Here is a 23008-nt window from a genome sequence, read left to right as displayed (position 1 = left end):
TGGACTTAGAGAGTACCTGTTGGGTATGGCATATCTGTTTTGCGAGTCCTGGTACAGTTTTCTTTGCAAATTGTGATTTTACTTTCATTGCTTATTAGGACTGACAACTTTGCCCAGAAAGAGGATGCTCTGGGTGTCTGGGCAATTGATGACCATCAGGAAGGGACTGTTGAAATGCACAATGGTCGATTAAGTCCTCCTTGCAGAGAAGTGAATCTTGATACCCATGGTGGCAGCTGTTTCAGTGTGCTCCTCAGCCATCTCAACCACAGCCCTCATGCAGCACCTTGGGGCCAGTAGAACTTCATACACTTAGATATCAGAGCAGGTGTCTGGTGTGGCCGGGAGGGTGGGCAGTGGGGTGGGGCTGTGGAACCCAGCCTTTGACATATGGTAATAGTAGTATTATAGTAGTTGTAACTAATGGTCTTTTAGAGAAGATGCTCTCTGGTCGTTTAAGTGCCTAGGTAGTTAACAATGTCAGGTAATTTGGCCAAGGCTGTGTTACCATTAAGTGTCAAACCAAGATTTGAACTGAAGCCTGCTGACTCCAAAGTCACCATGGATAATTGCATGGCAGGAGAAAATACAGCAATATACAAATCACCCTGTGTGTTCAAACTCAAGGTATGCTTGCCTATTCAAACTCGAGGTACCATCTTGTTTCCAGATACCTCTATCTTTCCCCATCAGCCTTTCCTGTCATCACTCCTGATTTCCCCAGCCGGAAATATAAAAATTGCATCATTTGAATGACTCTCTGGTCATTATTTTCAATAGAATCATTTTTCCTTTGTGCTGGCCACTCATGTTTCCTCCATCCCTGTACCTAGGGGGGAGCTTTGACTACCACATCGTCCAGCAGTCTGCCCTCTTTTTGTCTATGTCTGGACTGTGGAGATACCTGGAAACCACACCCCTACACAGGTCAGTGACCTGTCCTCCAGTCCCCTAGGGACCCCACTCATGCCTGCTAGAACCTTGAGGTTTCCCAGTGTCTTCTTGTCTCCCCTGTCCTAGACTTCTGATCCTTTTGCTTCCCCAAGATGGATTCAGTACATAACGTCTCTCTGCAGCACAGGGAAAATAGGAGCCATTTGAGACAAGCTCCCTCACCTTTAGACCACATGCTTAGAGCCACACTCTCAGCCTCTTGTCCTCTCTCTAGGGTGGAAGATGTGCCACGCTTCTGGTCAAAGGGCTCCCCCTCTTATGCTCAGCATCCCTTCCATCCCCATCTCACCATCTCTGACTAATTTCTTCTATCTGCTATCTTCAACTTCTTTTTCTTTGTGACTTTTATTATTTGAACGTGCTCAAGTCTCTCATTTTTAAAAAACTGGAATGAAAATCCTCACTTGGTCCTAAATGATTCTCAAGGTCTCCTTTCTCCAATTTCCTGCCGCTGATGCCAAATCGCTATGGAGCAATGTTGACATGGTGGACTCCCCTAATTGACTCTGCATCTGCCCACCCCTACCACCAGCTCCTGCTCTCACCCTCCACTGTGATTGTTCTTGCCAAGGTCACCAATGGATCACTGGTGGACCATCCCCGAGGGACACTCTTCATCCTTCTCCTCCTTGCCTGCCTAGCCTTGTCCCACGCTGTGACCACATCTTCCTTTGGCCTTCAAGAGACCACACTTTTCCTCCTGTGTCTCTTCCTACTCCTTTGCTGTCTCTTCAGAGGGCTTCTTGTGGTCCTCTAATTCCCTTACATGTTGGCTTTTGGCTAAGTTTGGCTCCAGGCTCTCAGCACCATCCATGATGTCTAAGATACCTGTCTCACCTCATGGTCTCACTCAACCACCAACGCACAATGAAATCCACCTCTCCAGCTCAAATTTTCCTACTGAGTGGGGGACCTTCAAGATGGCAGAGGAGTAAGATGTGGAGATTACCTTCCTCTCCACAAACACATCAAAAATACATCCACACGTGGAACAACTCCTACAGAACACCTACTGAACACTGGCAGAAGACCTCAGACTTCCCCAAAGGCAAGAAACTCCCCATGTACCTGGGTAGAGCAAAAGAAAAAAGAAAAAACAGAGACAAAAGAATAAGGATGGGACCTGCACCTCTGGGAAGGAGCTGTGAAGGAGGAAAAGTTTCCACACACTAGAAGCCCCTTCACAGGCAGAGACGGGGAGTGGCAGGGGGGAAGCTTTAGAGCCACGGAGGAGAGTGCAGCCACAGGGGTGCAGAGGGCAAAGCAGAGAGATTCCCGCACAGAGGATCGGTGCCGACCAGCACTCACCAGCCCAAGAGGCTTGCCTGCTCATCCACCGGGGCGGACGGGGGCTGGGAGCTGAGCCTCGGGCTTCAGTCGGATCGCAGGGAGAGGACTGGGGTTGGCGGCGTGAACACAGACTGAAGGGGGCTAGTGCGCCACAGCTAGCTGGGAGGGGGTCCGTGAAAATGTCTGGACCTCCCTAAGAGGCAAGAGACCATTGTATCGGTGTGCGTGAGGAGAAGGGATTCAGAGCACCGCCTAAACGAGATCCAGAGATGGGCGCAAGCCGCGGCTATCAGTGTGGACCCCAGAGACTGGCATGAGACGCTAAGGCTGCTGCTGCCACCACCAAGAAGCCTGTGTGTGAGCACAGGTCACTCTCCACACCTTCCCTCCCCAGAGCCTGTGCAGCCCGCCACTGCCAGGGTCCCGTGATCCAGGGACAACTTCCCCGGGAGAACGCACGGCGCGCCTCAGGCTGCTGCAACGTCACACTGGGCTCTGCCGCCGCAGGCTCGCCCCGCATCTGTACCCCTCCCTCCCGCTGGCCTGAGTGAGGCAGAGGCCCGAATCGGCTGCTCCTTTAACCCCGTCCTGTCTGAGTGAAGAACAGATGCCCTCAGGCAACCTACACGCAGAGGTGGGGCCACATCCAAAGCTGAACCCCAGGAGCTGTGCGAACAAAGAAGAGAAAGGGAAATCTTTCCCAGCAGCCTCAGGAGCAGTGGATCAAATCTCTGCAATCAACTTGATGTACCTGCATCTGTGGAATACCTGAATAGACAACGAATCATCCCAAGTTGAGATGGTGGACATTGGGAGCAGCTGTAGACTTGGGGTTTGCTTTCTGCATCTAATCTGTTTCTGGTTTTATGTTTATCTTAGTTTAGTATTTAGAGCTTATTATCAGTGGCAGATTTGTTTATTGATTTGGTTGCTCTCTTCCTTTGTAAATTTTTTTTCAATATATATATATTTTTATCCTTTTTCTCTTTTTGTGTGTATGTGTATGCTTCTTTGTGTGATTCTGTCTGTATAGCTTTGCTTTTACCATTTGTCCTAGGGTTCTGTCTGTCCTTATTATTATTATTATTATTTTGTATAGTTTTTAGCACTTGTTATCATTGGAGGATTTGTTTTTTGGTTTGGTTGCTCTCTTCTTTCTTTTTTAAATTTTTTTTACTACATTTTAATTTTTTTAATTTATAATAATAATTTTTATTTTTTATTTTAATTATTTTATTTTATTTTATTTATTTATTTTTTTGTCTCGCTTTTCTTCTGAGCCATGTGGCTGATGGGGTCTTGGTGCTCTGGCTGGGTGTCAGGCCTGAGCCTCTGAGGTGGGAGAGCCGAGTTCAGGACATTGGTCCACCAGAGACCTCCCTGCCCCATGAAATACCAAAACACGAAAGCTCTCCCAGAGATCTCCATCTCAATGCTAAGATCCAGCTCTACTCAACGACCAGCAAGCTACAGTGCTGGACACCCTACACCAAACAACTAGCAAGACAGGAACACAACCCCACCCATTAGCAGAGACGCTGCCTAAAATCATAATAAGGTCACAGATGCTCCAAAACACACCACCGGATGTGGTCCTGCCCACCAGAAAAGCAAGATCCAGCCTCATCCACCAGAACACAGGCACCAGTCCCCTCCACCAGGAAGCCTACACAACCCACTGAACCGCCTTACCAACTGCGGGCAGATACCAAAAACAATGGGAACTACCAACCTGCAGCCTGCTAAAAGGAGACTCCAAACATAGTAAGATAAGCAAAATGAGAAGACAGAGAAATACACAGCAGATGAAGAAGCAAGGTAAAAACCCACCAGAACAAACAAATGAAGAGGAAATAGGCAGTCTACCTGAAAAAGAATTAAGAGCAATGGTAGTAAAGATGATCCAAACTCTTGGAAATCAAATAGAGAAAATACAAGAAAGGTTTAACAAGGACCCAGAAGAACAAAACAGCAAACAAACAATGATGAGCAACACAATAAATGAAATTAAAAATTCTCTAGAAGGAATCAATAGCAGAATAACTGAGGCAGAAGAACGGATAAGTGACCAGGAAGATAAAATAGTGAAAATAACTACCACAGGGCAGAATAAAGAAAAAAGAAAGAAAAGAATTGAGGACAGTCTCAGAGACCTCTAGGACAACATTAAACAGACCAACATTTGAATTATAGGAGTCCCAGAAGAAGAAGAGAGAAAAAAAAAAAAAGGGACTGAGAAAATATTTGAAGAGATTATAGTTGAAAACTTCCCTAATATGGGAAAGGAAATAGTCAATCAAGTCCAGGAAGCAAAGAGAGTCCCATACAAGATAAATCCAAGGGGAAACATGCCAAGACACATATTAATCAAACTATCACAAATTAAATTCAAAGAAAAAATATTAAAATCAACAAGGGAAAAACAAAAAATAACATACAAGGGAATCCCCATAAGGTTAACAGCTGATCTTTCAGCAGAAACTCTGCAAGCCAGAAGGGAATGGCAGGAAATATTTAAAGTGATGGAAGGGAAAAACCTACAACCAAGATTAGTCTGCCCAGCAAGGATCTCATTCAGATTCGACGGAGAAATTAAAAACTTTACAGACAAGCAAAAGTTAAGAGAATTCAGCACCACCAAACCATCTTTACAACAAATGCTAAAGGAACCTCTCTAGGCAGGAAACACAAGAGAAGGAAAAGGCTTACAATAACAAACTCAAAACAATTAAGAAAATGGTAATAGGAACATACATATCAATAACTACCTTAAATGTAAATAGATTAAATGCTCCAACCAAAAGACGTAGACTGGCCGAATGGATACAAAAACAAGAGCCGTATATATGCTGTCTACAAGAGACACACTTCAGACCTAGGGACACATACAGATGGAAAGTGAGGGGATGGTAAAAGATATTCCATGCAAATGGAAATCAAAAGAAAGCTGGAGTAGCAATTCTCATATCAGACAAAATAGACTTTAAAATAAAGACTATTACAACAGACAAAGACGGACACTACATAATGATCAAGGGATCAATCCAAGAAGAAGATATAACAATTGTAAATATTTATGAACCCAACATAGGAGCACCTCAATACATAAAGCAACTGCTAACAGCCATAAAAGGGGAAATCAAAAGTAACACAAACATAATACGGGACTTTAACACCCCACTTTCAAGAATGGACAGATCATCCAAAATGAAAATAAATAAGGAAATACAGCTTTAAATGATACATTAAACAAGATGGACTTAATTGATATTTTTAGGACATTACATCCAAAAACGACAGAATACACTTTCTTCTCAAGTGCTCATGTAATATTCTCTAGGATAGATGATATCTTGGGTCACAAATCAAGCCTTGGTAAATTTAAGAAAATTGAAATCGTATCAAGTAACTTTTGCGACCACAATGCTATGAGACTAGATATCAATTACAGGGGAAAATCTGTAAAAATAGAAACACATGTAGGCTAAACAATACACACCTAAATAACCAAGAGATCACTGAAGAAAACAAAGAGGAAATCAAAAAATACCTAAAGACAAATGACAATGAAAACACAATGACCCAAAACCTATAGGATGCAGCAATAGCAGTTCTAAGAGGGAATTTTATAGTAATACAATCCTACCTCAAGAAAAAAGAAACATCTCAAATAAACAACCTAACCTTACACCTAAAGAAATTAGAGAAAGAAAAACAAAAAAATCCCAAAGTTAGCAGAAGGAAAAAAAACATAAAGATCAGATCAGAAGTAAATGAAAAAGAAATGAAGGAAACGATAGCAAAGATCAATAAAACTAAAAGCTGGTTCTTTGAGAAGATAAAGGAAATGGATAAACCATTAGCCAGAATCATCAAGAAAAAAAGGGACAAGACTCAAATCAATAGAATTAGAAATGAAAAAGGAGAAGTAACCACTGACACTGCAGAAATACAAGGATCATGAGAGATTACTACAAGCAACTATACGCCAATAAAATGGACAACCTGGAAGAAATGGACAAATTCTTAGAAAGGTATAACCTTCCAAGACTGAACCAGGAAGAAATAGAAAATATAAACAGACCAATTACAAGCACTGAAATTGAAACTTTGATTAAAAATCTTCCAACAAACAAAAGTCCAGGACCAGATGGACTCTCAGGCAAATTCTATCAAACATTTAGAGAAGAGCTAACACCTATCCTTCTCAAACTCTTCCAAAATACAGCAGAAGGAGGAACACTCCCAAACTCATTCTACAAGGCCACCATCACCCTGATTCCAAAACCAGACAAAGATGTTACAAAAAAAGAAAACTACAGGCCAATATCACTGATGAGCACAGATGCAAAAATCCTCAACAAAATACTAGCAAACAGAATCCAACAGCACATTAAAATGATCAAACACCATGATCAAGTGGGGTTTACCCCAGGAATACAAGGATTCTTCAATATACGCAAGTCAATCAATGAAGGAAAAAAACAATATGATCAAATTAACAAATTGAAGGAGAAAAACCATATGATCAAATTGAAGGAGAAAAACCATATGATCATCTCAATAGATGCAGAAAACCTTTTGACAAAATTCAACCCCGATTTATGATAAAAACCCTCCAGAAAGTAGGCATACAGGGAACTTACCTCAACATAATGAAGGCCATATATGACAAACCCACAGCCAACATCATTCTCAATGGTGAAAAATTGAAACCATTTCCACTAAGATCAGGAAAAAGGCAAGGTTGCCTACTCTCACCACTATAATTCAACATAGTTTTGGAAGTTTTCGCCACAGCAATCAGAGAAGAAGAAGAAATAAAAGGAATCCAAATTGGAAAAGAAGAAGTAAAACCCTCACTGTTTGCAGATGACATGATACTATACAGAGAGAATCCTAAAGATGCTACCAGAAAATTTCTAGAGCTAATCAGTGAATTTGTTAATGTAGCAGGATACAAAATTAATGCACAAAGATCTCTTGCATTCATATACACTACTGATGAAATATCTGAAAGAGAAATTAAGGAAACACTCCCATGTACCATTGCAACAAAAAGAATAAAATACCTAGGAATAAACCTTCCTAAGGAGACAAAAGACCTGTATGCAGAAAACTATAAGACACTGATGAAAGAAATTAAAGATGATACAAACAGATAGAGAGATATACCATGTTCTTGGATTGGAAGAACCAACATTGTGAAAATGACTATACTACCCAAAGCAATCTACAGATTCAATGCAATCCCTATCAAACTACCAATGGCATTTTTCACAGAACTAGAACACAAAATTTCACAATTTGTATGGAAACACAAAAGACCCCGAATAACCAAACAATGTTGAGAAAGAAAAACGTAGCTGGAGGTATCAGGCTCCCTGACTTCAGACTACACTACAAAGCTACAGTAATCAAGACAGTATGGTACTGGCACAAAAACAGCAATATAGATCAATGGAACAGGATAGAAAGCCCAGAGAGAAACCCACGCACATACGGTCACCTTTTCTTTGATAAAGGCGGCAAGAATATACAATGGAGAAAAGACAGCCTCTTCAGTAAGTGGGGATGGGAATACAGGACAGCCACATGTAAAAGAATGAAATTAGAACACTCCCTAACACCATAGATGAAAATAAACTCAAAATGGATTAAAGACCTAAATGTAAGGCCAGACACTATCAAACTCTTAGAGGAAACATAGGCAGAACACTCTATGACATAAATCACAGCAAGATCCTTTTTGACCCACCTCCTAGAGAAATGGAAATAAAAACAAAAATAAACTAATGAGACCTAAGGAAACTTAAATGCTTTTACACAGCAAAGGAAACCATAAACAAAATGAAAAGACAACCCTCAGAATGCGAGAAAATATTTGCAAATGAAGCAACTGACAAAGGATTAATCTCCAAAATATACAAGCAGCTCATGCAGCCCAATACCAAAAAAACAAACAACCTAATCCAAAAATGGGCAGAAGGCCTAAATAGACATTTCTCCAAAGGAGATATACAGATTCTCAACAAACACATGAAAGGATGCTCAACATCACTAATCATTAGAGAAATGCAAATCAAAACTACAATGAGGTATCACCTCACACCGGTCAGAATAGCCATCATCAAAGAATCTACAAACATTAAATGCTGGAGAGGATGTGGATAAAAGGGAACCCTCTTGCACTGTTGGTGGGAATGTAAATTGATAGAGCCACTATGGAGAACAGTATGGAGGTTCCTTAAAAAACTAAAAATAGAACTACCATACGACCCAGAAATCCCACTACTGGGCATATACCCTGAGAAAACCATAATTCAAACAGAGTCATGTACCACAATGTTCATTGCAGCTCTGTTTACAATAGCTAGGACATGGAAGCAACCTAAGTGTGCATCGACAGATGAATGGATAAAGAAGATGTGGCACATATATACAATGGAATATTACTCAGCCATAAAAGGAAACAGAATTGAGTTATTTGTAGTGAGGTGGATGTACCTAGGGTCTGTCATACAGAGTGAAGTAAGTCAGGAAGAGAAAAACAAATACCGTATGCTAACACATATATATGGAATCTGAAAAAAAAAAATGCTTCTGAAGAACCTAGAGGCAGGACAGGAATAAAGACGCAGATATAGAGAATGGACTTGAGGACACAGGGAGGGGGAAGGGCAAGCTGGGATGAAGTGAGAGAGTGGCATGGACATATGTACGCTACCAAATATAAAATAGATAGCTAGTGGGAAGCAGATGCATAGCAGAGGGATATCGGCTTGGTGCTTTGTGACCACCTAGAGGGGTGGGATAGGGAGGGTGGGAGGGAGACGCAAGAGGGAGGAGATATGAGGATATATGTATATGTATAGCTGATTCACTTTGTTATACAGCAGAAACTAACACACCATTGCAAAACAATTATACTCCAATAAAGATGTTTAAAAAAAAAATTTCCTACTGAACTTCAGATCCACAGAGCCCATGATGTATTGGACTTCTCTTCTTATACAACCTACAGTCATCTTAAACTTCACATGTCCAAATCACAGCTCATCATCTTCCTGCAAAAAATGTTATTCATTTTGTAATCCTTAACTCACAGGACAATGTGGGAATTCCAGTTTCCCAAGCCTCCAGCCCAGCAACCTGGGGGTCATCTTTGATTTCTTCCTGTCCTTTTCACCACCAACCACTAATTCCTGTCAATTATATATATTAACATTTCTCCAATGTGTCTCTTTTTCTCTACCCATCTTCCCAATTCCTTGGCTCAGGCTAGAAAACCTGGTCTTTCTGTTTCTCCTCTTCTTATCCAACCCACACCCTACCCCCCATCCATCTTCCCCTCCTCAGCCAGGGTGATCTTTCCAAAGGGTAATCTCATCAATACATTACCTGTTTGTAATATTTCACCGTTACCCACCTCTTTGAATAATCTAACGTCATTGTGGGTGATGCCAATAAGATGACCAAATAAACATCCGCTGATCGTACCCCCAGCCAGCAACAACAATCATTTGGCGTCCATCGGTCTGTGGGATCCAGCACCATACACAAGGGACCTGGGAGGAATCTTGCCCTCCTGTGTGTCAGGTAATAGTCATCCAGACCTCAGTCCCAGCTGTGGACCCTGAAGCGGCCTGTCAACTGGCTTCAGCCCCTCTTGACTGTGGTCTGGGATCCCCTGGAGAACACTGACTTAGAATATTACCCACAGACAAGAGAGCCTTTTGAAAGTCCATGAGTCTGGTGGAGAAGTTCCGGTTCACCCTGGAACAGAAAAAAATTCTAAGTTTGGATGCACTCGAGAGAGTAAGAGGCACAGTTTGACTTATCCGTCACCGCTCTCCCAAGACAGCACAGCTCGATGCCCAGAGAGCCCTTCTCAGCCCGTGATTTCTCCCACTGGGGAAAGTAAGAGCATGTGAGTGATTGCCTACCTTCCCCACCCCTGTGGAATGCTGCCAAAGAAGCCCATTTCTCTCTTGTGTCATCCAGAGGACTGAGTCCTGACCTGCACCACCTAGGAGCAGTGAGGGGTTGGGATAAGAGCAACCAGGGCTTGGAACATATCACAGGGTTGTGTAGCCTACATACTGTGTCACAGACTCCATCAGGATGCCCACAAGCCACTGGTAAGCCTTGCCCATGGATCCCCCCAGCTTGTCTACAAGGTACCCGCATGCCCCACTCATACCCCATGGCCAGCTTCCTGTGCACACTCCCAGTGGCAGCAAGAGTGAGCTTTTTGGAAGAGTTTGAGAAGGATTGGAGTTAATTCTTCTTTAAATGTTTGGTAGAATTTGTTACTGAAACCATCTGGTCCTGGGCTTTGCTTTGTTGGGAGATTTTTGATCATTGCTTCAACTTCCATAATTATATTGATCAATTCAGATTTTCTACTTCTTCATCATTCAGTCTTGGTAGATTTTATGTTTCTAGGAATGTATCCGTTTCTTCTAGGTTATCCAAAATGTTGGCATATACTTGTTTGTACTAGTCTCTTATAATCCTTTGTATTTCTGTGGTATCAGTTGTAATGTCTGTCTTTCATTTCTGATTTTATCTATTTAAGTCTGCTCTCTTTTTTTTCTTAGACTAGCTAAAGTTTTGTCAATTTTGTTCATCTTTTCAAAGAAACAGCTCTTAGTTTCATTGATCTTTTCTGTTGTTTTTCTGGTCTCTGTTTCATTTTTTTCTGCTCTTTCTTTTCTCCTTCTTTCTGCTAACTTTGGCTTAATGTGTTCTTTTTGTAGTTCCTTAGGTGTAAAGCTAGGTTGTTTATTTTGGATATTAACTCCTTATCATCTATCTGATAAGGAGTTAATATCCAAAATATATAATGAATCCACAAAACTTAATAACAATAAAATAAATAATCTGATTTTAAAAAGGGCAGACCTGAATAGACATTTTTCTACAGAAGACATACAAAAGGGCAACAGGTGCATGAAGAGAGGTTCAACATCACTAATCATCAGGAAAATACAAATCAAAACCACAATGAAGTGTCACTTCACACCTGTTAGAATGGCTGTTATGAAAAAGAAAACAGATAACAAGTGTTGTCCAGGCTGTGGAGAAATGGGAACACTTGTATACTGTTAGTGGGATATAAACCAGAAGAGCCACCATAGAAAACATTGCAGAGATTCCTCAAAAAATTAAAAATAGATTTTCCACAATGATCCAGAACTTCTACTTCTGGATATACATCCAGAGGAAATGACATCACTACCTCAAAAAGATATCTGCATTCCCATGTTGATTTCAGTATTATTCACAATAACCAAGTTATGGAAACAACCTAAGTATCTGTTTAAGTGTGAATGGGTAAAGGAAATGGTACATAGATGGATGGATGGATGCATGGATGGATAGATAGATAGAGATAGAGATATAGACAGATATAGATATATATGAGCATTATTCAGTCATAAGAAAGAAGGAAATCTTGACATTTGCTACATCATGGGTGGAACTTGACAGCATTACGCCAGGTAAAATAAGTCAGACAGAAAGAGACAAATACTGTAGGATATCACTTATATATGAAATAAAAAATACAAACTCATAGAAGCAGAGAGTAGAATGTTGGTTGCAAAAAGCTGAGGAGTGGTGAAATGTGGAGATGTTAGTCAAAGGGTAGAAACTTCCAGTTGGAAGCTGAGTAAATTTTGGGATCTAGTGTACAACATGGTAACCACAGTTAACAATATTGTATTTATACTTGAAAGTTGCCGAGAGAGTAGATCTTAAATATATACTTACCACACACAAAAATGGTAATTATGTAGGGAGATGGAAGTATTAACTGACCTTATTCATAAGATATAAGTGTTTGAAGTCATTGCTTTGTACACAATAAACTTTCACAATATTACAGGTCCATTACATCTCAATAAAGCTGGAAAAGAAAGAAAATTATTGACATGCTTTACAAGACATGGTCTTGTCTCTGTTGGTCCCCTGAGCTCAGGAGATACCCAAAGTTCCCCCAGACTCTGTGATCCAGACCATAGGATCTTCTTCTACTCCAGGAACACAGCACACTCTCTCTTCTTTCCTGACAGCAAGTCTCCTCTTTGTGTCTGTCTTCTCTGTACAGGACATAGCATTTGAAGACAGTGCTTCCAGGAGGCCAAACTCAACTTCCCCAGCCTGGGCTCGATCCCTGAACTCACCAGCTATCTGTGTGTGCCCATCAGAGTGGCTGCCGCATCCACATTCACTGTCTCCTTCCCGTCAGGCTGTGGGCTCTATGGAGGCAAATTCCAGCTCGACCTTCTCTACCCAGAATGTCCAGCGCCAGCCCAGTGCCTGCACTTGGAGGGCTTTAGATGTTGGCGGAATGACAGAGACCGAAGACATGTCTTTTCTTGTGTTGGTGCCTTTTCAGCCCTGGATTCCTTTCTGGTTAGTGATGGAGGGAATGGATGACACAGGAACCAGGGAGTCGTTGCAGGTGGTCAGTATCGGGAGGCCCATCAAGGCCAACAGTAGGCGACCAGCAGATAGGTGGCCTCTTGGTCCCATGGGAAGGGGAAGAGGGACACTAAGCCCAAGGCTCAAAGATCTGGAGCCCAGGTGCCCCCTCAAAGGAGGGCTCAGCCTTTCTCCAGTAACATCCAGACCCAGATGAGGCTGAGCCCTGGGCTGAGGCACAAGCTCCTTGCACACCTGGACCCAGGGCAGGAGGGATGCAGCCCCAAGCCTCCTCCAGGGCGATGCCAGGCAGGCCCAGCCAAGGGGCAAACAGCCACAAGCACCTGGGTTTAAGCAGGTGAGGAGTTAATTCACACAAAAAGACTCTTTCAGAATGTTTGTACTGCCTCTGGAACCATCGGACTCAGGAGGAAACATTTCAGTGACTTCCTGTCTTCTTACACATGTTCATGCATGTACACACACACACACAGAGTCTATCATTGATTCCTCTTTATAGATGAGGAAACTGAGGGCCAAGGAGGACCACCCCTGTGCCAAGAGCAGAGTGGCCTTTCTCTGTCACATTAACACTCCAATAGGATGTTTACACTCATCCTGGTGATCCCAAGTCCCTCACCCTCAGCTCCTTCTGCCCTCAGCCGTGTCCTGCTGCTCTCAGACCCATGACTCCGTGTCTTCAGCTGTCCCCACCCCCGCCGTCAGCCCAGCAGTCAGCATTCTCAAACTCCACAAGGAGGCTGGAAGGAGAGAGACAGAGAGCCTACAACTACGAAGGCTGGAGCACCAGGAATTCCTGGAATCAGATATCACAAGTCCTGTTGCAGAGCCTAGCAGACCTGCAGGATATCCCGGTCCCCTCTCTGTCCCATTTCATGCTTCTGCCTCACCCACTCCCCCAGGGAAATGCCACTCAGCAAGTGGCTTTGGCTCTTACACTGGAAATCAGCAGAGGCATTGGAGGTAAGGAGGCCCCAGAGCATCCTGCCAGGAAACACACACCTCCACCTGCCCCTCACAGTGGATGTCTTAACCTTGACTCTCCCCCTCCACCTGGTCAGGATCCCCTCCCATCTCCTCCATCCCAGGCACTGTGCTCTCTCCAGAGATGCAGGGTGCCAGCCTGCTGGGTGCTCCCTGTGCAGTCCCAGGTTATGGGTGGGTCAAGTCACCTCTATTAACTGTCCCTTAGGAGTTGTGCCATGCTGCAGCCCTGGTGCTTGTCATCCCACCTCCTGAATCTTTCCTAAGGTCACACAAACGGGCCCAAGGCTCCAGCAACTTTAAAGCACACAAGGCAACTCCAGCCCAGCTCTCACCACCCTGAAGGCTAAACTCTGCACCCCTTCTCGCTCTCCCTCCCTTCCCCTCCAGCCCAGGGCAGGCCTCCCCTCACTCTGTTCACCCTGCCCTTGCCCCGTTCCCTGTGACTTTAGATCACTGCATCCCATGGACCATTCATCCTTCCCTTATCCCTAAGTCCCCTCCGCTGTCCCCTGGGTACCTCTCCTGTGATCCTGGGGTGACAGCTTTCCTCCCACGCTCCTCCCTCCTCCCCACTCTGCTCCCTCTCCTTGGTGCCCCGCCCTTTCGGGTGCCCTCCCCTTCTCTCCCCTCAGCGCTCACCTGCCCATCATGGGGGACGAATCTTCATGCTTCCCTCCAGCCCTGATTCTCTCCTGAACTCCCCTGAGCAGATCTCTTGGCTGCCTCCAGGGAACCACACAACTGGGGTCTGAACCCAAAGGTGTCCCCTTCCCTTCCCCAACCTGCTCCTTCTGCTGGGGGTCCTTCCTCAGGGGATGCTTTGTCATCACCCAGGAGCCAAACCCAGATGCCCCCTTTTACTGCCATCTCCCTACATTCACTCACAGAAACATGGGTTCTCCTCCCAGCCTTCCACTCATCTCCACTCTTCTGCTCCAGCTGGACCCACTTTGGCCCCATTTCCTGCAACATCCCCTTTAATGTCCAGCCTGCATCCCTGTCCTGGCCCTGAATCGCTTCTCTACACAGCAGCTGGAGTCATTTTTCTACTATGCAAATCTGCTCAGAGAGACCGTCTGTTTAAATTCCTTTAAAGCTGCCCAGGGCTCTATGGAAACTTTCCAGTATCCTTACTGAGCTGCCAGACCCCTAGTGGTCCAGTGGCTCCATCATGGTCCCATCCTCTCTACAGCCCCTCAGCTTTCTGTTCCAGTTCTGCTCAATTTCTTTCCCTTTCTTGAAAATGTTCCCCTCACTTTTTCTTCCGCTGGGAACATTCTCCTCTGTTCACCCACAACCTTCTACACTTACTCTGCTGGCAGCACTGAAATCCCTTTCTCCAGGAAGCCTTCCCTGACTTCCCACTGAGTTTGGTCTTCTCCTCTTAGCCTCCAGTCCTTTGTTCATCATCCATCTTGCCCATTATATCCTAATTCCCATGAGGGCCATGGCTGTGAAAATCTTTATGGGCAGAATGGCTTTGTGGTTTGGAGTGTTCCTCTGACACTCATCAGGTTGCGATAACAACCCGCCTGCAATAATTTCTAGCTGTGTGGTCTTGGGGGAAATGACTGAACCTCTCTGATGCTGTTTCCTCATTGGTAAAATGGGATGAGTAACAGCAAGTATCTCATGTGATCATCTCAAGGACTAGATGGGTTATTCCCGGTAGAGGTCTGAGCAGGCTACCTGGCAGAGAGATCTCAACCCTTCTGCTGTAGGTGACGTCATCATTATTGCCTGGAGCTCTTCTCCCGAGAGATGACACAGCCCCCTATCACATCAGGGGGATGAAGGGCTGTGTGTTTGCTGCTCTTTCACTCCCAGGACCCCCTTCTGGCTGCTGAGGGGGATCCTCTGTCAGGGGAGTATGTAGAACTCATCAGGTGGTGGAGGAGCTCAGCTGGGAACCTGGAAGTAGCTAGTCTCCCAAGTTGGGGTGCTGGGGGGCAGCAGGGGAACTCCTAGCGAGGAAGCCCAGCTCAGCTGCAGGAGTGAGGGGTCCAGGGGCTGTGCCAGAAGAGGTCAGGTTCTGGAGCCCCTGCAAGGTCAGCACGAGGGCACATCGTGGGCCCTGGGGAGGGAGAAGTGAACCTGGACCTGGGACCAGAGCCCCCAGAAGTGGGCATCGGGCAGCAGGGGCCCCTCCCAGTCCTGGCATTCATTCACCTGAGGCTGTCTGTCACCGTGCTGCCAACCTGTTCAATTTGTTTGTCCTCCCAACAAACTCTCGGCTGGTTTGCAGTCATGATGCACAGATGTGCGAAGTGAGGCCGCGAGTGCTGGGCCCAGAGTCAGAGAAGCAAAGAGCAGGGGCTCCCTGATCTGGATCCCTCTCTGAGTCCAGAGACTGTGCTGCCCCCAAAGCGCCCCCTAGTGTAGGGGGAGGGGCAAGGCGAGGCACTTTTCTCACAGGCGACTGTCCACAGTCCCTCCATGTGGAAGCAGCAGATGGGTGTGCGCTGCTTTTGCTCATCTCCTGCCCCAGTGGAAATGTCCCTGAGCCCTCGGCTACTTGGCGTAGGATGTGGCTTCCCATCCCTGGACCCCGCAGGCCCCTTGGCACATGGGCCTCCTTTACCAGGTCCTTTGGCAGGTGGGGTGCAGGGGAGACTGCAGGGCTGCCCAGCCTCCCCCATTCACTCTGACTTCTCTGCTTCTAGGACTGCAGTACCAGGGCCTCTGGTATTCTTGTCTTGTGCTCTTAGTGTATTTCCATCACGATGTCCCTGTAGCCATTGTTAGTACCTATAACCTCTTACCTGCTCTACTAGACTCTGCATGCTGGCTAAGAACTATCACCCTCATTTACAGATGAAAAAACTGAGGGGTACGAGATTTTAAGTATTTGACTCTATAGGCAGTGAAAAGTAGAGCTTGGCATGGGGTCCACTGCTGATTTCAGATCTTTCCCAATGATAGACTTCTGGGTCACATTAGATTTCAGGGAAAGTGGGGACAGCGGCCCACCATGATTGTAACCCAGATCTCCTGGACTTAGGGAGTCCCAGGGAGGGTGAGTGAGTTATAGGAAATTCAATGAATTTGCAAATTCAAAATTAGCCAAACATCTACCTGTCTGTCACCATTCAAGCTCCTATAAGAAGGATGAATTGTCCTAAGTTTAAAGACTCACCTCGGAAACCCCCAGCTTGTTGGCCTCTATGATCCCTGACAGGTCAGACTCGTGGTTGAAGACTTTCTTAATACCCAGCTGGGAAAGTATGTTTCTCAGCTCATAGTCGCTGGAGATGGAAAACCTTGGCAAGTTGAGTTCATCTATCCGTCTAGGAAATGAGGAAAATAAACTTGAACTTCTGCTTGACTCAGAGCCTGCCTTTTCCCACCTCACAGCTTGGTCTTCTGTGGGTTCCGCTCCAGCTACCCGCTTCTCCCTGGAATAAGGACGCCTTTCCTCAGTTTCTAGACCCCTCAGGGTAACTCTCTTTAATTCGTTAATTATCCATCACGTCGGCAGGAATCTAACGTGCCAGGCAGCTCACCAGGGCTGGGGCTGGGGCGGTGCCCACGTCTGGCCCTGCTTCTCCCTGTAAGCCCGTAGGGCACGGGAAACACCCTCTTCCAACAGGGATTCCACAGCTGCTGGGAGACTGTGCTGGGGCGGCTGCTCCAAGGGCACCAGGAAGGCTTCCTGCAGGAGGTGGCATGGAGCCTGAGTCCCAGAGGAGGGGACGAGCTGACTGGGTGATGAGGAGTCCAGGAGGCAGGTGGATGCACTTGCAGGAAAGAGGGAAGAAAGAAGGGCTGCCCCACAGCACAGAGGCAGCCTGAGTGTGGGCAGTGGGGAGGGGAGGGGCCGGGAAGGGGCTTGTGGGGGACGTGGAGGGCTGGGGGCTGCATTCAATGGCCTTGGGGACCTGAATCAACCAATCCAACATCTCTATCTTGTCTTCCCAGTGAGCCCCTTGAGGGCAGGGATGTGTCTGCTTCTGAGCAGAGGTGGCCGCAGGTTCTTGGAGCAACAGATGCTGTCTCCCACCCCCAGGCCTCCTCTCTCTTTGTCTCTATTTCCCTTAAGACTCTCGTCACGGTGTCAGCTCTTACAGATGCCAAATACGAGGAGGCTGTGGCTCCCATTAAATTCTGAGTCCCTTGGGAGCAGGAGGTACCTATTCCTCCTCATAATCCATCTTTCCTTCCGCCCTCCCTCCCTCCCTCCCCCCCCCCACTTTATCCATTCATTCAACAGATTCTTAGTGAGCGCCCTCTATGGGCCAGGAATGTGTAGATGCTTGTTCCCCCAGTGCTTGTAAATCAAAGATGTTTGATGAATATTCTATCAATTTACAACTATTCACTGAGCCCTTGTCCTGTGGTAGCTCTTGGTATTGGAGGAAGGAAAGGGTTGGGAAGGGAGTACATGCAGGGGGAGGGTGGGTCCCCGTGTCCTGGGGTCTCCGGGGATCTTCAGCGAGGTGGGGCTGAGAGTCAGGCAGCCCCAAGGCGTCCGGTCCCCTGGACAGGGGTTGGGGAAGGGACTGCAGCCTCAATATCACGTCTAGGCAGGTCTCTCATTCTTTGCGGTTTATAACGTACTCTCCACACCCATTACCCCTAGGATCTGCATAGCTGCCCACAACCTTCCCTATCTCCCCTGCAGCAGACACTGGGTCCAGAACTGCCTCTCCCTCCGCTGGCCTCCTTAATACCAGTCTCCTGAATTTCACATCCTGACCTGTGTGTCTACCCTCAGTTTATCCAGAACCCGACCCCTTGCCACCCTCCCCAGCTCTTCCTGGTCCACCCCCAGCGGCTCCCCTGGGTGAGTGCACTGGACTCCTGGCTGGCCTCCCTGCCTCCATGCTTGTCCTCCGCTGTCTGTTCTCCACTGGACGACCTGGGGGATCCTTTTGAAACATTACTCAGATCATTCATGCATTGGCCCAAAGCCTTGTGATAATTCTCCACTTCCTTTATAGGGGGGCCAGGTTAAGGGTCTGCAAGGCCCCTCATGGCCTGAGTATCCCCCCCACCCCCGGTGCCCTGACCTCTCCCAACTTTCCCTCTCATTCTCTCTGCTCTGCTGCTCTGGCCTCACTAATCCTCAGTCACACCAGTCTTGCTCATGCCTTAGAGGCTTTGCACTGGCTGTTCCCTTGACCAGGAACGCTTTTCCCTAAAACGTCTGCAAGGCTCAGCTCTGCAGCTCAAACATCACCTAAGGGCCACTCTATTTACAATCACAAGCTACCTCTGGGTACAATTTTCTTTATCTTTTTTCTTTACTATCACTCACCTCTCCATTTCTCAACTCTCAAAGTACCAAATAATCTAGTTACTGTATTTATCTCTTGTCTGTCTCCTGTAATTACAAAGTGCCATGAAGGTGGGGAATTTAGTGTTTTATTTGCTGACCTACTCTCAGGGACTAAATTAGTTCCTGGGACATAGCATGTCCTCAGTTCATCTATTCAACCAGTGCTGAATGGTTGAATGAATAAATGAGTGAATGTAATGTTTAGCCACTGCAAAGCTGATGCTCAGCGTCTGTCTCACCTGAGCCCCCAACTGATCCCAGTTCCATCTGCCCCCCTCCACCTGCAAGAGGTGGAGCCACGGAGAGAACAGCACGAGTGTCGGGGGCTGTGTGAGGAGCCCCATGACGCAGCGCATGTTAGTGTCAGAGGAACCCTCAGCCCCGCCCCCTCTGATGTCATCATCTTAGAGAAGGAACAGTTCAGGCCCAGAGCCACGCGGGCAGCCAAGGGCAAGGTCACCCCTGGATGGGCCCTCCCACCTCTGCCCCCGCCCCTGGACATTACTGAGGCCCGGGGGCTGGGGGTCCGGAGTCCAGGAAGAGGGGGAAGGGCCGAGAAGGCAGGTGGGCCCACAGGTCCGGGTCCTGGGGACAGTCACCTGGGCTGCAGTGAGTCTCTCCACCTCCTCAGCGTCTCTGGGAGCAACTCGGCCTCCAGGTCCTGCATTTCCGCCTCGTCAGGGAGGATGAGTGGCGTGGTGTCATTGCGGGTGCACTTGAGCTCCACCACGGTGCAGGCCCGTAACTCGTCCGGGAAGTAAGGCGTTTCCAGGCCCCCAGTGGTCTTCATGGGCACCTCCACCGTCCTGTTCTCGCTCACGTGGAGCTCTGACTTATAAGTACGGCTGGGATCAAAGGGCTTCTTCCACCGGGCTAGAGGTGGAGGGAGCAGATGAGGGGTCTGTGGTGCAAGGGCTGCAGGCGTCTCCCGCCTCTGCCCTGGTCCCTGAGCGGGGAAGACCCTCCCCACACCAGCAGCCCCCCACGTGCCTCTAGGGATGGCGCTGCTAGGTTTGCACATATACCTGGGCAGGTGGGTAGGCCCTTGGGGATGGGGGTGACCCCACAGGTCTGGATTGGAAAGGGGGTCACGAAAAAAACCGGGTTAATTGTGCTACATGAGAAACCAACAGGAACAGGAGAGGGCAAGGGAGAGATGGGGTGAGGTTGGGCCTGGGGACAAATGGGAGCTCCTGGTCCTTAAAGGGAACAGTATTAGTGACCAGTGGTTAGTCGCTGGCTTTGCAGGGAGGGCACATGTCCCCACAGCCTTGTGAGCCAGGCTGAAGCAGGAGCCACGTGGGGACCAGGAGGGCAGGGCGGGGTCACTAGAGGAGAGGGCTCGGGTCTCCCCGCAAGAGGATGGAGCATTCAGTGACGGGGGCTTCTTGGGGAGATCGGGGCCCTGGAGCTTCATGGAGTGTGTATCCACCCCCGCTTCCTGCTTTGTTTCCACCCCTGCCTGTGTCCCCGGGGTTAGAGACAGGAGCAGAGGGAACTCCGGGCTGGCTGGGGTGTCCCTGGGGGGGACATTTGGGAGGAGAAAGTCCTAGACCAGGGCAGGGTTGTAGGAGAGGAAAGTACAGGAGACTGAAAGAACAAACATAGCAGGACAGGCCTGGATTCAGTTTTCAGAGAAATTCAGTTTCAGGCCTTCATTTACAGGTGAAATCAGTGGCCCAGAAGCGCTGCCCTGGGCTCTTCCTGGAGCTCCTAGCTCAGGGCTAACTGGTCCCCACAGCCAATGTCTCTTACACACCTGACCACTTCCTGACTTGATGATCCATCTTTGGGTCCCTATTTGCACAGCCGCTCCCCGTGCAAAGTCTGCCTTCAGTCTGCCCCTTATGAATTTCCTGGCTGAAGTTTGCAATGTTGAGTTTCTATCACTGGGACTGGGCGTCGAACCAACTAGAAGTTGGGAGAAGGTCCTGTCCAGGATGTTTCCTTCTGCAGAGGCTTGTCCTGATGGTGGCCTTGCCAATTCTACCCTCCAGATGATAGAAGCGCACAAATGAAGAACCTTGGGATGCCCAGGCTCCTCAGAGGCTGTCTCACTGTGAAGACGGCCACCAGCCTCACTGGGAACCTCCAGAGACCAAGTGCCCTGGACGGGAAAAAGCCCAGGTCAGAGACAGCTCAGAGCGCGCACAGCCCAGGCCGTCCCGAGTGGGTCCAAACCCAGCTCATCAGGAAGGAGGCTGCAGTTCTTGGGCACTCAAGAGTGACACGAATGGAAAGCTCCTTCCTTCTGGCAGCCGGGCAAGTTTAAGTCAGAATAAAAAATCTCCCTCTGCCTCAAACAAAGGGTTAGTGGCTCCCCTGCCCTTGCGTCCTAATGACGATTGGAATTTGGAAAATCCGAAGACAGACAAAGCCTATGGCTGGGGCAGGGCCTTAGTGTCCAGGGTCCCTAAGCTGGGGTCAGCCACCTCTTTAATATATTGCCTAATGACACAGTTGTCTGAGCCAGGACAGAAATAGCCCTGAAGCCTCAGAAAAAAACGGGGGTTTCTTTCTGAACCCCCATCCAGGCACTCACCTTTAAAGAATATATAATTCACCAGGACTATATTTGTGAGCTTGTCAAGGTCCTTGAACAACTCCACAATTTTCCCCTGGGTTTTATTCCTCACATAGTCATTGATGAGCTTCTTGGCAGTGTCGGAACCCCGGAAGTCGGTGGAGAAGGCCTCGGAGGCACACAGCGCCCGGGCATCTTCCCTGAACTTGTCCAGAAGCTTCAGCTGCTCCTGGACGAACATGGCGTTGCCCACGCTCAGCTGCAGCTGGTGGCTGGGTCGGCCGAGCATCTGTAGGAGGTGCTGGAAGCCCTGGTGGATTTCTGTCTCAGGGGTCTTTGTGAAGTTGAACTTGAGGCCTTCCAAGATCTCCGTCAGGGTGGGTCCGCGGGCCCCCAAGGACAGGAAAGCCAAGGCCATGGAGATGCTCGGGGGGGAGAAGATGACATTCTCATTGGGGGTCTTCAAAGCCAACTGCTTGTAGAGGCTGAAGGCGAAGTCGGTGTTGCTGGAGACGAATGTGTGGTCGTCCACAGGCACCCCTTTGTGTTGGTCCTCTGGGGTCACATCCTCCGGGTCAAGCCCGCCCCCTGGGAGGCAGTGGACACTGGAGCAGAGCCCAGCCACCAGGAGCCCCAGAGCCAGGAGGGGGGACATTCCCTCTGCCCTCATCTCTGAAAAGCAAAGCTCCTTTAAGTCTCGGTGTGTCAGTTGATGTCCCAACCACCACCCACTGTCCCCACGTGGTCTCTCTTCTCTCTGCCTCTGCTGCTTTGTGACCTCCCAGTTCTAGGCACCCTCCTGGGCTCCCAACATACGTGAGGAGGCTTTGAGCTCCCTCTCACCCTTTGAAGCAAGTCTTGTAATTGTTACCAATTTCCCCAGTGGAGAAACTGGGCACAGAGAGGGAAAGGGGCTTTTCCAAGGTCACCCAGCAAGCAAGTGGAGGAGCGAGGGTGAGAAGCCTGGGTTGCCTGCCTCCAAGGGGGGAAGCTGGTGATGGGTGTGAGGTGCTGTCCAGTGAGAACCTATCCCCCCTCCTGCTCAGAGAGCAGACACTGTCAGAGGGGACTAGGAAGCAGGGGCTCCGTTTCCACTATGTCCCCTGTCTGCCCCCCAGGACGGAGCCCTGGACTGAGTCAGAGGACAGAGCACCTCTCCCGGCCTCTTGATGACAATTTTTTGACCTTAGGGAGGCACCTCAGTCGAGGTGCTTGGTCGCAGTGAGGGTTCAGTGAGAAAGGCCACCACAAGCAGTGGGAGCAGTGCTGGAGCCTAGGTGACCCTGATGAGGGTTGGTGAAAAGTCCAAAGGAGGGTAGAGTGTTCTTTTCAGCCCCGGCCAGGTGTACACATGGTGGGTGTTTCAAACATAAACCTGGAAACGTCTCCTAGTGGGGAGAAAGCAGGGTGGGCTCAGTCTCAGAGTCCTGGACAAGGATTTCATTTTGGCCATTTGTGAGTGCTGTGTGGTGACAAGCAAGTGACTGAACCTCTCTGAGCCTCAATTCCCATCTCTGTCCATG

At 47.7% G+C, this 23008-nt stretch overlaps 1 protein-coding gene across 1 annotated transcript; it reads right to left on the bottom strand.

The window, feature by feature from the left end:
• Positions 1–189: 189 nt before the first annotated feature.
• Positions 190–22155, bottom strand: LOC118890541 (serpin A3-8-like). The gene is made up of 5 exons (XM_036843535.1): positions 21504–22155; positions 19561–19834; positions 16816–16970; positions 11345–11351; positions 190–274 (listed from the first exon to the last, which is right to left on the bottom strand). The coding sequence occupies exons 1-5, from the start codon at positions 22153–22155 to the stop codon at positions 190–192; spliced, it is 1173 nt and encodes a 390-aa protein (XP_036699430.1).
• Positions 22156–23008: the final 853 nt, after the last annotated feature.

This window comes from Balaenoptera musculus, chromosome 2, assembly GCF_009873245.2.
Source record: "Balaenoptera musculus isolate JJ_BM4_2016_0621 chromosome 2, mBalMus1.pri.v3, whole genome shotgun sequence".
Taxonomy (NCBI): domain Eukaryota; kingdom Metazoa; phylum Chordata; class Mammalia; order Artiodactyla; family Balaenopteridae; genus Balaenoptera; species Balaenoptera musculus.
This window is presented reverse-complemented; position numbering and strand designations above follow the sequence as displayed.

Coding starts and splice junctions, on each gene's coding strand:
- LOC118890541 (XM_036843535.1), bottom strand. CDS start 22,155: ATGAGGGCAGAGGGAATGTCCCCCCTCCTGGCTCTGGGGCTCCTGGTG. Junction 19,835..21,503: donor GAATTATATATTCTTTAAAG/GTGAGTGCCTGG, acceptor CTCCACCTCTAG/CCCGGTGGAAGAAGCCCTTT. Junction 16,971..19,560: donor AGAGACTCACTGCAGCCCAG/GTGACTGTCCCC, acceptor CTCATTTCCTAG/ACGGATAGATGAACTCAACT.